Raw genomic sequence first — 13,753 nt, forward strand, 5'->3', positions numbered from 1 at the left:
TGACAGACATGGACATAAAAATCCAAAGATGATGCAGGGACTTAGCCAAGATTACACAGAAAAGAAAACTGAATTCAAACTCTACTCTCCCAATTCCCAACGTATGACCCATAAGCCCGTACTATCAGGGCTCCACTCTGTATTAAGCCCTGTATTGGGAATTATGGAAAATTATAATGCTTACAACTAAGGAAATGGAGCTTAAACTTATAAGAGGAAACCAAGATCAATCTGTAACCAATATTCCTACTTTGGGAAGCTGAAGAAAAATTCTTTCCACCCTTCAGCAACTATTTATTAAGCACCTAGGAGCATCTCCTAAAAATCTATAACTAACTAGGAGATTCATAATTTATTGGAAATTTAGATCCTTTGTAATCTCTCACCCGAAGAGGATGTTGAGGTCCTCAAAGTGATTGTGGTGGGGGGGCTTTGTTCAGGTGGTGGAACCCTATCCTAAAGTGGGCTCTGCAGAGTTTTAACTCATGCAACTTTCCCTTGCCTGGTGTTTCATGGACTTTGGCACAAGTTTAAGATCATATTAACAAAGGAGACCAGGTTGTGCAGATGTAGTGCCTAAGTTGAGTCAGCTGCAACCTTAGTTGTTCAAGAAGGAAACAAAAGCAGAAGAACCCCAAGTTTGAGGGCCATGCTAAGCAATAGCTGCCCAGAATATATATTTTATAAGTAGCAGGAGGAAAACCAGATTCAGATTTCATCTTTCTAGAAAGAAGCAGGAAAAGCACGGTGAACCGATAATTGTCTCTTCAGTTGGATACTAAGATACAGCCTTTTATTATGGGAGGAGCCTTGTTCTGAAGCCTGGAGCCTGGAGACTTCCCTCCATTCTGAGCTTCTCTACTGGCTCATCTCCCTAGCTTTGCAGCTTATTCTTTTTCTTTTGCAGAATGTACTTTATTCTGCTTTTTGTTTTGTTGTGTTTTGTTTAACCAGGGATTGAACCCAGGGATGCTTAACCACTGAGCCACATCCCCAGCCCTTGTTATATTTTATTTGAGACAGGGCCTTTCTAAGTGGCTTAGGACCTCGCTAAGTTGCTGAGACTGGTTTTGAACTTGCGATGCTCCTGCCCAGCCTCCCTAGTCACTGGGATTACAGGCATGTGCCACTGCATCCAGGCTGCCTTACATTTTTGGTGATAGCCTCCTAGACTTTCTCTCCCATACGGTGGTAACTTTTTAAGGAGAGGAACTCAGCCCTCACTGTCTTTCTAGTCCTTAAAGCCTAGGGTGGCACTTGTATGCAATGAGTATGTCAATCTGGGCCCAACCAGGAGACAGAGGCCACACAATAAATTCAACAGGAGGAATATAAGTAATTATTAACCTTTGATAGGAGGAGCTATGGAAATGTCAAGAGAACTCTAACCAGTACCCTATAGCTAAGAGAGAATACCCAAGGAAGGACAGAGGTGAAAGGGGCCCCTTTCCATGGTTGGGGCTTCACTGAAGAAGTTGTAGTTGTAGCCCACAGGATGGTGGGGAAGTTCACCAGGTCACCTGAACCAGAACTGGTTCGTACTCACTGGGCAGCAAAAAGCCTTCCCGGTCATAGGCAAGCTGAGACAGGTGGACAGGGGTATAGAAGTTGGGACACACTGCCAGTGCGAGGCCTGGACAGGAGGGCCATGGTCAAGTGGTTCCCAGACCCACGCCAGGCTGCAGGGTCCCTGGCTAACTCTGCCCTCTAGGCACACAGCTAAGGCAGAGCATCACTGATTGTCCCCACATACAGACTCCCTGGCCTCCAGGATCCAAACCTGAAGAGTCCCTTTCTTCCTCCAGTGTCCCTCCAGCACCCTCTACTGACAAGGCTTATGGTAATGTGCACTCTAGAGGGGAGAGAACATTATTAGATTCCAGCTGGTTATGGCAGATCAGAGACTGAAGGTGGGTTTAGACCCTGAGAGGCAGTAATGTGATCACCATTACAATGTGTGATCAAAAGTTTGAATTAAATTAGGTAAAAATCTATCAACATCCTTAACCCTTAACATCTGCTTATTCCCTTTCTTTGAATTCCATAGTTTTTGTTTTTATTTTTTTCTAGTACTGAGGACTGAACTCAGGGTTACTCTACCACTGAGCCACACCCTATCCCTTTTTATTTTTTATTTTGAGACAGGGTCTCGCCAAGTTGCTGAGACTGGCCTCAAGCTTGCCATTCTCCTGCCTCAGCCTCCTGAGTAGCTGGGATGACAGGCATGCATTACCACACCTAGCAGAATCCCATACATTTTACCCATAAATATCAAACCTGTTTAACTTCTTTTGTGATTTACTCTCTACGAGCTTATTCCCTTCGGGGTGTTCTGTTTTTTTGTTCTTAATGAGGCACATGCCTTCCTTCTCTTGGATCACCCTTGAAAAGATGAAAGAGAACAAGAGAGGAAAAAGAAAAACATCTAGGACAACTTATTTCTGTACTCAACCTTGAACTTGTTTGCTTCCTGTTTCATTTCGAGCAATCCACTTGTCCCTCCCAAACACTTTAGGAGTGTCCCAAAACACTTGAAGTGGCAGTGGAAGGAATCAGGGCTGGTAAGACATGAGCTTTCTCTGCCTTTAAAGAAAAGGCAGTGTTCATATCAGGTCAGACTGGGTTGTCTGAAGAGATTTGTCCAAGTAGCTTCCAAACATTTTAGAAGAAAAGAAGTGAGAGAGCAAACAGCAGAGTTGGGGAATAATTATCAACACAAATATTATTCAGAAAACTTTCTGAAAGGACCAATACTTTCATCTTAAGCAAAGCAAACCAAGAATAATATCGCAGTGAAGGGAGCTTCAGGTGCTGTCTTGTGGGAGATCATGTGATTAACAGGCACCAAATTTCAAGACAGTACACTTAGGCATCGACCATCCTGTTCTTCCCAAATATTCCATTCTCCTCTGAAGAGTCTGACATAATTAGTGTTAACTGATGGTTCCCTGCAGGTGCTAGCTCAGCAGTGAGATGGGGGTGCAGTTACAACTTCCTCTAAGGATGAAGTGGTTTTCCATGCATAATCTGTTTACTGTCCTTCAGAAGCATGCTCATCCCTTTAGACTAAAAAAGTAGCAAGGGGGAAAACTGGAGGAACTTAATCTTTCTGCCAAAATTTTTATCTGTATATTGTCTTTTTTCTTCTCCTCCCCCTCCTCCTCCCCCTCCTCTCCTTCCTGCTCCCCCTCCTCCTCCTCCTCCAATTAATGGATATTAATTGGAACCCAATTAGACTGGCAGGGAGCCATGTTAGTATCTTACCAAGTTACACCATGTTACCCCTACATGTACCAAGGAAATCGTGCTCTTAATGATCAAGAAAAATACACTTACTTATCCTTGGGCAGTGGGATTATGTTTTATCTTTTTGCTCATCTGTATTTTCTGCAAACAAGCATGTATTATTTGTAAATTAGCTATATGTAAAAATTTTAATGAAAACACATGCACATTTTTCTTCTCTAAAAATCTGGATATATCACTGCTCTTTGTCTCAAATCTAACCAGCCCCTTCCCAGCCTCTTCACTCTCCCTGTTCAGATTAACTGCCAAAAAAAATCAGCAGACTGCAGTTTTGGAAGAGGTTTTTGGAAGAGATTTATTTCCTCACTTTTGAACTTCTAAAAACAGACCACTTTTTCTTCTACCCCTCACCAAGCAGTGATGGATGCCACACCTGCCTCTGATGTGACAAAACCTAAGTGATGAATAAAAGCCTTTTATGATTCTTGCACATTCTGTGGCAGGCGAAAGCACTAGCTAGGGACACTGAGCCATGTGAAGATGCTTTGTGGAGTGTTATTCTGCCTCAGGCATGGCTGTACTGACCCACAGGCACCTTGGGGGATTTCAGCTGGCATTGCTAACCTTTGATATGTTGCTCTGTCCTTTCAGATTTTTGACAATGAAGCCAAAGACCTAGAGAGAGAAGTTTGCTTTATTGATATTGCCTGTGATGAAATTCCAGAACGCTACTACAAAGAATCCGAGGTAAGTGATAGACTCACTCATTCGTTCATTCATTCAACAGGGATTCAAGTGCCTCCTCTCCTGGGATCCTTCCATCCGTCTTTGTGTTGCTTCAGTTTGTTCTCCCATCTTGCTGGGTTCTTTAACGTGGGTCTCAAAATTAAGTCCCTGCTCCTCAGGGCCCATCACTGGCCTACCTGTCAATCCATTAGCTTTCCTCTCTGCCCAGCTCTGCCATCACTTTTTGCCACATTGATGTTCACAGGGCTGAGCCATCTAACACAATGGCCTCTCTGAAGAACAACAGCTTGAATCCCCAGCTACATACTCTGCCAGAGCAGGAACTATATTTTATTTGTAGCTTTGAGTTTTAACATTTTTTAAAAATCCTCAAACAATCCTTAAAACTTTGACCACTCATGATGACCCAGAACCTTTCTCTCAAAATAGCAAGCACCTTCAGAAGGCCTTCTCTTTTCTTCTTGGCCAGAAATACATTTAAGAGACTTTCCCTCTGGTTTCCACCCTGCCAGAATCCTCCCTTTGCCCAGTTCTCCCTCTTTATTTTATTGTTGGTGCAAGTCACCATTTATATCCTCTTAGTATTTTATTAATGGCTGCTGACGGAACTTGAGTGACCCGCCTGTAAATAACGTCCCGGCCCTGCAATGACAACAGATGCAGGGCTATTTTTGTTGTTTAGCAACATGCAACCAATCACAATATGTTTGGAATCAGGGCCCCAGGCTTGTCCTTGAGCTGTAACACATGGACCTTGAAACTCTTAGATTCATTAAGGTTCATAGAAGACATAATAAATAATCCTGTTAAAAGAGAATTCCACCAGGTCACACACAAACTGGTCTCTGGTGTGGTTCAGATTTGTTTACCTCCACATTTTGGGATATATTTGGATAGAAAAGTCTTACCTGATCCTGGCAGATGTGTAGCTGCTTAATTGCAGGCTCATGGCTCTCCAGCTGCTGTCCCTTAAAGGGCTGATGTGAATCATTCTTGTCATACACATCAGCACAAAGGATGGGCATGTTAATGTCATCAGCTTATATTACACTCTGCAGCCATCCACACCTGTGCATTTTAAGAAAAGTAAGTTAAATATTCTCTGCTTAACTGTGGACCTACTGAGAAGAAGGACAAAGCAGAACTCCATCAGCCTTCCATTGTCTCCCTCTATAAAGATACTTCTGTGGTTCCATACCAAGTCCAAGGTTCTTAATGGGGCTTTGATGACGTTACACAAAGCATTGGGAGAAGCCGTTGCCCCATCACTTCTGTGGCTCCTTCGTGTAGGGTCTACTGTCCTCTGGACAGCTTGTCCTCTCTGGCAGCTCTGCCTTCCAGGAAGGCAGTGTTGCCAGAAAACTGAACTAATTTCAGCCCTTCCTCCTAGAGTACTTTGGTGTGGTCCTGCCTATTCCTCAGGGAGCACTTTTCTGATTTAGTGGAAAGTCTTGGGACAAATAGGGAATATTAATGAAGAAATCAGCAGGTCTCGTTTAAGGTCATTGGGTGCCTGACTCACTTCCCTGTGCTTTGTGCTCCTAAGAACCACCACCGGAAAGCTGCTTTCCATTCACACTGGTGGACTACTGTTGTCATGCTTGACGGAGTCATTCACGGACACATTCATGGACCATAAAGCATTCTTTCCTGGATGTAGTTTGACCAAGGAAATGAGAGATGGTCACTCATCTAATAACTATTGACGGAATACTCACTGAGTTAAGACAGTGAACAAAAGAGACTCAGTGGCCCTCCCTCATGACACTTCTGATGTAGCAGAGGAGCCAAACAGTAAAGGAAAGTTGCATAAACACATAAGTAGAGAGTACTCTCAGGAGAGATGTCCTGAAAGAAATAACAACAATGATGAAAGATTTGCTTCCAGGTGGAAGGCAGAACATGTACAGGATCCCATGATGATGTGTATAGAAGGCAAACATGGTGGCCATGGCAGAAACAAGAGGAAGAATGGGATGATGGAGGAAGGGACCGTTTAACACACTGAGATTTTATTCAAGTGCAATTAATCCCTTTGAAGATATGGAAGCTAGAGCACCATAGGGTCTGATTTATGCTTTCCAAAGATAGCTCTGGATGGAAAATACATTGAGGAGGGCAGAATGGAGATCAAGAGACCCCTGAGGTCAGTAGAGTTGTTTGCATTATTAATTACTTAGGTTAAATGCTGACTTGAACTGGAGGACCAACAGCAGGCATAAGGACAGAGATTTTGAGATAAATCTTGAAGATAGAATTGACAGGAATCAGTCATGGATGGGATACAGGGGTGAGAGAGAAAGAGGAGTCAAAATGGCCCAAAGGATGCTGGCATGGGCAGCAGATAGATGGGGTTCCATTTACTGAGATAGGAAGATGAGAAGAGGAATGAGTTTTGAGAAAACTGGGTGGATTTTGATGCCAGTGAGACATCTAGAATGAAGAGAAATCAGTCTGGAGCTTTAGGTAAGAGATCTGGCCTGGAGACCAATCAGAGTGTCTGGTGAGTAGAAAATATTTAGACTCCTGGGAATGGATGAGAGAGGGAAGGCATAAAGTATAATGGGAGTGGGTTCAGGATGGAGCCTTTAAGAAGACCAGGAAGAGGATGAGGAGGCACCTGGAATCTACAAAGAACTGACCAGAGAATAAGGAAGAACACAGGGAGGGTGTCAAGAAACAGAACGGAAATAAAGAAGAGTGGAAAACTGTTCCCCAGAACAGTTCCAAACTGGGGACAGTTCTGCCCTGCATGGGTGCTTGCCCCACACTTTTGGTTGTCACAACCTGAGGAGCACTGCTGGCATCCAGTAAGCCAAGGCTGGGGTGCTGCTAATTATCCTGTAAAGCAAAGGACCACCCTTTACAGTAGTTATCTGGCCCTAAATGTCAGTAGCGCCAAGGCTGGGCAGTGTGCTCTAGAGCAGAGGTCACTGCAGGTGAACCAACTCTGGGTCAAGCCCGCTCACTCAGAGCCAGCACTGCCTGCCAAGAGTCAGGCTGGGGCTGGGGTTGTGGCTCAGGGGCAGTGTTTGCCTAGCACCTGAGAGGCACTGGGTTCGATCCTCAGCACACATTAAAAAAAATAAAATAAAGATATTGTGTCCACCTACAACTACAGTATTTCTTTAAAAAAAGGAGTCTTAGGGTGGCTTAATGAATGTGGAAGAAATGGGCCTCCTGGGGCTCAGCCCTGTGTACTCCCCAGTTTTGCTTCCAGAGGATCTGCTGCCTTCGTCACAGGGAAAATTCCTCCTCTGTTGGCAGTCAGACCACAAAGGGCTACAGGCATAATCCAGAGCCTGCAATAAATTCTAAGGAAGAGAATGTGTGGGACTCCCAGTGACCCCAACCCCACCATCATCTGATTCTCAGAATCCCTGGCTGCAGTCTGAACTCACCAGCAGTGTGTTCTATAGACTGTTTTGGTTGTTGTGTGTACTGTGAATGTGACAGGGACAGAGAATAAGAGAAGCAACCAGTTCAGTAGGCAAAACATTTCCAAATTTATTTCTATTTAGCACATTGTAAATCATTAACACCCTCCTCCCCGCCCTAAAAGTTTTCTTCTAATAGGAAATCTGACCTTGTCACTCTGCTTAAAACCCCTCTCTGGGCCACCTTTAGAGTTCTACTCAAGCACAACTTCCCCTTAGGGAGCTTTCCTGAGCTTGCTCCCCTAGCCCTTCCCTGGTCTGTGGCTTCTAGATCATTCCACCTCATGCTAGCTCACAGCCACAGCATGAGCAACACCAAGACAAGAGCCGCATCCTCCTCCCTCCCGTATTCAGCAGCTACTGAAGCACCAGCTCTTAGCAGATGCTGCTCCTCAACAGTTGGTGAATGAGCACGAGTGAAGGCCAGGGGCTTTGTTTTTTTCTTCCAGCAGTGACAATTTCAGAGCAAGTGCTATCAAAGGAAATGAATTTGCTGCCATTAAGCTAGCAGTTGTGAATCAGAGTTCCTTTTTGTTTAATCTGAGGCTTACTGCCTTATGGGCTTTTTCTTCCCATTCATTCTTGTGAGTTGACTATATCGGCATGGTAAAGAGCAACACACTTTCTGTGCGGAAAGCCAGCGAGCTGGTGGGCACAGTCCGTTCCAAGATATTTTGATGCTGATGAATCTAGACCAAGGTTAGCTGGGCACTTCTCTCTACCCAGCTACAGCCACACACACTGCCACCCAGGCCAAAGGAGGGGATCAAAGCCCTTTCTTTTTTCTTCCCATTTCTCCCTGGAAACCTGAGCCACACAGTCAAGAATGCCTGTCTCATTAAGGTGACCAGAGCAAGGAATTTTCCACCGGCTGCCCTCTGCCTCACAGTCCTCATGCCACTACTAACCAGGGATTCAGAGGACACTCTGGGGACTCCGGATCAGCTGATAGCCCAGTCCAGAGCTCTCCATATTCTCATTTTTGCAGTGCTGCTGTTTTTTTGTCCAAATCAAGAGCTGTGTTTCAGCTCCCAGGAGCCTCTTAGCCTCAAGTTTTATTCTCATATCCAGCATACAACCCTGCAGGGCATGTTCTAATGTTAAAAAAAAAAAAAAAAAAAAATGAGTGTGATTTCTCAGGCAGGGAGAACACCTCCATTAGGCACCAAGACCTGTGTCCCCTCGCTGAAAGTCAGAAGGATGTTTGCACCTAGTCACAGGGACAGTTCTCATCGGCACCTCCAAAGCAGCAGAGAGAGTGAAGCTGAACGCCAAGCAGGTTGTACTTGTTATGCAGTTGATAAGTAGCTTCTTGCTTCTGCCAAGATTCCCATCCGACTCTTTGATGCTTTGCCAAGATTTCAAGGTGAAGATCCCAGCGGAGGAACCAGGAACTTGGCACAGTAAGTCACAGCACGCCTGCAGAGGGCACAGGCGGAGACTGTTTCTCTAAAGCTGAGTTGGCAGTTTGGGGGGGTGCAAGAACAAATCTCCACATCCAGCCTGCAGGACTTGTCCACCCCAGACAACCTCCAAAAGTCAAGCTCAGAGTGATCTCCTTAGAGGCCATTGGCTGGTGCTCCCTGGTTTACTGTGGTCCTGCGTGAGCTTTGCCTTCCATGATAGGATGGGGTGTGACCAGAGAAAATAGGGTCTTCATGAGCCTCTGAGGTGTCCCCCCTGCAGCTTTTTCCCAGAGACACAGCACTTGGTAGGAATTTACAGCTTCTATATTTTCAGACCTGCCTCCAGACAAAGGTGGGGAAAGAAAAAAGAAATGTAATTCCCTAATGGAGAAAGTTTAGAAGTAGAGGATTTTTGTGGGTATGTGCTAGGTTTTTTTTTTTTTGTTTTGTTTTTGTTTTTTTTTTTTTTTTATCTTCATTGATTGTATAAATGTAAAGCAGTCTCTAGGCCAAAGATTCTCCTCTGGGGACAGTTCAGCACCCCCAAAGACACCTGGCAGTATCTGAAGGCATTTTTGATTGTCACAACTGGGACTATGCAGCTAGTGGGTTGAGGTCAGGAATGCCACCACACATCCTACAAGGCCCAGAACAGACCCACAACACAGTCACCCAGCCCCAATTGTCAAGACCAAAAGAAACCCTGATTTTAACCTACCCAAGGAAAGGACACTCAGTAAGACCTATCAGTGGCAAGACTCATGAATGAATTTCTATAGTTAGCACTTAGTAAGCACTTACTGTGTGCCAGGCTCTGTGCCAGGCCCTGAGAGTACAAAAACAAGATGGTATCAGCCCTGGGAAAGATTACTCTCTGCTGCTTTTTGAATGTGATCTAATCGTTATAGATGAAGGAAACTTCTCTCCCCCAGATGTAAAGGGGTCTTCGTCTTACAGGTGGTAAACAGAGCACAGTAATTTCATTGGGGAAATTGTACAGTATTTTGAACTTGGGCAGTAATCGAGAAAAAAAGACTAACAGGAGCTGTCCTCAAAATTGAAAAGGACCCATAATTGAATGTCTGACAGTGCAGAGGGGATTTGGGGACAGAATTTGATTTAGAGCTTTCTCCTTGGCTTGGGTAACTGGAGTATCTCTTAAAACTGAGCAAGCCTCTAGGTCCCTGGATTATCGTCTTCCTGGGCCAAGAAATCCTTGGCAGCCAGTTCACTGGTCACTCCACTAAATGTCTATTGAATTCTCTCTTGAGGGAAAAGAGCAAAACAAAAAGAGATACATCTAACTTTTCCAATAACTGTCAAGGGTGAGAGATTAAATGCTGTTTGCTAAGGACGGTGGGTCCCCAGAAAGGGAACAGAGAGGCCAAATGAGTAAATATTGTCGCCCTTAGCTCTATCCTTCAGCACAAAAGTGCTTCCTCCAAACCATTCATCACCCTCAAATTAAAAATATTTTCATTTTGATCTGCATCTTGGCAGTTTAGGGTGGTAAGGATTTTCAATTATCTCCAAATGGCCAGATTTGACACAGCTGCCTCATGCTGGGGTACATAGTTAAGTTCAATTTGTTGTGCCGTTATTGTCATTCCCCTCAAACCCCCCTCCCCAGTCCATCTGTTTCTTTCTGAGAGGAACACAGCTGTTTTGTGATGGGTTCCTACTTACTTACTGGGGTCTGGGTGCCTCCTGGATAACAAGAGGACTCACTACAGCCTCGGCATGGAGAAAAGAGACGTCTCTATCCAAAGTGGCCCCCGATCCCTCCCTTTCGCAGGGTCTGGAGATGCTGGTGCTCTTACAAGTCAATGGGGAAACCCTTGGTTGATGCCTCTGGAAGTGGCCAGGAGCAGAAAATCCTAGGGACAGCCATGGGGAACAATTTCCATGCAAGTTTTGCATCCTCAGGAGCTGGAGCTCTAGTGCAGATGTCATCTCCCCAGGGGCCTACTCTCTGGTGGCCCCAGGGCAGCACAGCATGGTACCTACAGCATCATCCTGTGTATGAGGAGAGCCTGGGTAATCTCTCAGGAAACTGGCTTTGTTTTTTTTTTTTTTTTCCCTGCTCTCCTCTGCCCCTTTACAAGTTGGATGACTTCTGGTACATCTACCCGGGGCCACAACATTAATAAGAGGCAGTGGGTCTCAGAGCTCCTAGTGTGTGTTTGAGTGGCTGCCTGTGTTTGCAAGCCAGGATCTGAGCAGCCTGGCCAGGAAAGTTGGAAGAAAACTGCCATTTCTCTCATCTTCCAGAACAGGTCCTTCTTGAGGACTCAGGGCAGGACATTGGCTGGGAGAACGCAGGGGTAAAATGACAGGAAAGACACGGCTCACCTTAAGACAGCTCGTAATCTGGTTGAAAGATAAAGGGCTAGATGACAGTTTGGCATAAGGCAGCGGAGAGATATATACCCACTGCCAGGTGAGCTCTGCTCTCCTGAAACCTCTCAACCAACAGAGGACTCTAGGGAGGAAGCAGTTCTGGAAATGGGAAAGCTGGCAGGGCAGGCTCTACTGGGGAGGTGGAATCTGAGTGCGCCTTTGGGAAATAAAGATTGTCTTTATTATTTGCTCACAAATGGATCATGATCTTTATTTTTAAAAAATCAAGAGATGTTGGAAAACATCAAAAGAAAAATAAGGGGCAAGAGTGTAGCTCAGTGATAGAACCCATGCTTAGCTCTCATCATGGAGAGAGCTATCATTAGAGTTGGTGTAGAGTTTATACCTAAACGTAATGCATAGGTAGCAATTATTTTCTTAAAGTAAGCACATGGTATGCACTCTACAACACACATTAACACACTGACTACGTAAGCATGCCACCTTTCTGTGACAGCACACACCTCTCTAGCAGGTAAGTGGTTATATAATATGCCATGTGTATCGTTCCCCATTTGATGGACACTTGGTGTGTTTCCATCCTTTTGCTCTTATGGTACTACAAGAAACATATCTTTTGGATATTCATAGTGCATCCATAGAGGACATTCTAATAGTGAAATTGTTGAGTCAATGGGTAAGTAGGTTTAATTCCTCCTAGATAAAGAGCCAGATTGCCCTCTGACCCACACTTGTATGAATGAGATTGATAGGCAGTGTAGCAAAATGGAGACAAGGATAGGAAATCTCAGCATATACTCAAGGGTCAGTGAGGAAACTACTTGCCTGAAGCAGAAGGAGAAAACCTGGAATGCCAAGCCAAGGAGTTTAGACTTTATTCTGCAGGTAGCAGAGGGCTTTCAAAGCAGGAGTCACCAGCAACCGTATAAATGATTGCATTTTTGACCTCTCCAGAAAGATGGCTCTCCTGCAGATCATGAAGGCAGGCTCCTGGCCACCAAAAGCTTAGGACCCTCCAAATCCATCAACCTAGTCCCCCCTCTTGCTTTTCTCTTCCATGAACAAATTGCCCTCTCTCATCCTGACAGCAATAATATTTTGTTAATGAGTAGAACAATTTAGAAATAAAGGGGCTTTAAAATGGTAGCTTAGATGAATAATTAGCAGCTCACTTCCTCAAGGAATAAATAGGTGTTCTTTTTCAGACCTCATTCCTTCCAAAAGAGAGGAAGCTGGGACCCAAGACTTGGTGAAGTCTTGCCTAGTGCTGGGTTTTAAAACCACTTCTCCTGTTTGAGAAGAAATAGAACTAATAATGTAAAACTACAGCAATGTTTTGAGCAGAGCCAGGGGATTGGTAGTGCCCAACTTCATCCTAGAGAAAGTGTTTTTGCTTCATAATTTTCCAAAGGAAAAGCAAAATAATTTAAATTGCTATAATAATTTGCATGAATGAGTTCCCCCCAAATTCAGTACCCAGAACAACAGTTGCAAATCTTACCAGTTAAATTTGGTAGTGAAATACCAGACCAAGTAAGTCAAACAAAATAAAGGGAAATGAATTGCTAAAGACCAAATGAAAACCAGAGACTCTAAGTCAGGAATGGAATTGCTGACTATAGCACTGGGTCATTGAATCCACTAGAAAGAACCTTTGGGGATAGAGTCTGACTCAGTGGTAGAGTGTGTGCACAAAGCCCTGGGTTTGACCCCCAGCAGACTCCCAGAAGGAACAGACCAAAGAGGGAAGGAATTATTGGAGCAAAACATCTATGGGACAGAGAGACCATTGGGCTTGTTGTCTCTGCAAAGATAACTTGTAGAACCTATGCATCAGGGTTCCCAGCCCATGCTCCATGTCTGCGTGACTCACTCTAAGATGAGGGACCCTGGCTCAGGGAGGGCTCCCAGGTGATCATAGTCATTGCATTTCATTATCATCAATTCAGTGTCTTGAATCCTTTCTTCCCTTCAAAAGAATGGTTGGGTGAAGAAAAGATGAGATGATATTGAAGGCAAGCCAAGGCATATAAAATGCACAGTCCCTGGTATACAGTAAGCATTTGTGATTTGAATGCCATTGAGATATGCAAATGGGTGGCAGGGACAGTGGCTCAGTGGTAGCCATGTGCCTTTGGCTGCCATGAGAAGCACTCTGGGAGCTGGTTTGCATGTTATTTTTTACCTGACAGCATGAGTGCAGAGGAGCAGCAGAGATATGATGCTAACAGCTCCCATCCTCGGCTTCTCGAAATCCTCTGCAGGCTCAGCAAGATCTTTCTGAAACTAAAGCCGTTTGTGTTGCTAAAACTTACCAAAAAAAGTGTGCTAAAACTTCTGTTGTTGTTTAACCTAAATTTCCAAATGGCTTGTGTCTGATACTTAACCTCTATGAAACCTTAGAAGTTACATTCACTCTTGTGCCAAGTTTGAGCAGTCTGTGCCAATGGAGTCCCAGGACAGTACCTGTCCTTTGTCTGCTGCTATAACACAATATCACAGCCTGGGTAATTTGTAGAAATTTATATGGTGCTGCAGGCTAGGACGTCCAGGAAC

The 13,753-nt window shown here is 44.5% G+C and overlaps 1 protein-coding gene and 1 long non-coding RNA gene across 2 annotated transcripts in view; one reads left to right on the forward strand and one right to left on the reverse strand.

The window, feature by feature from the left end:
- Nucleotides 1-13,753, forward strand: part of PITPNC1 (phosphatidylinositol transfer protein cytoplasmic 1) — a 291,062-nt gene that overhangs the window by 238,176 nt on the left and 39,133 nt on the right. Inside the window, exon 6 of the mRNA XM_079131631.1 lies at nucleotides 3,898-3,993. Within this exon, the coding sequence (XP_078987757.1) occupies nucleotides 3,898-3,993 (96 nt within the window). The remainder of the gene's footprint in view (nucleotides 1-3,897; nucleotides 3,994-13,753) is intronic.
- Nucleotides 1-13,753, reverse strand: part of LOC306656451 — a 561,410-nt gene that overhangs the window by 79,621 nt on the left and 468,036 nt on the right. The window lies entirely within an intron of this gene.

Source organism: Sciurus vulgaris, assembly GCF_902686455.1.
Source record: "Sciurus vulgaris genome assembly, chromosome: 3".
In the NCBI taxonomy this organism is placed as follows: domain Eukaryota; kingdom Metazoa; phylum Chordata; class Mammalia; order Rodentia; family Sciuridae; genus Sciurus; species Sciurus vulgaris.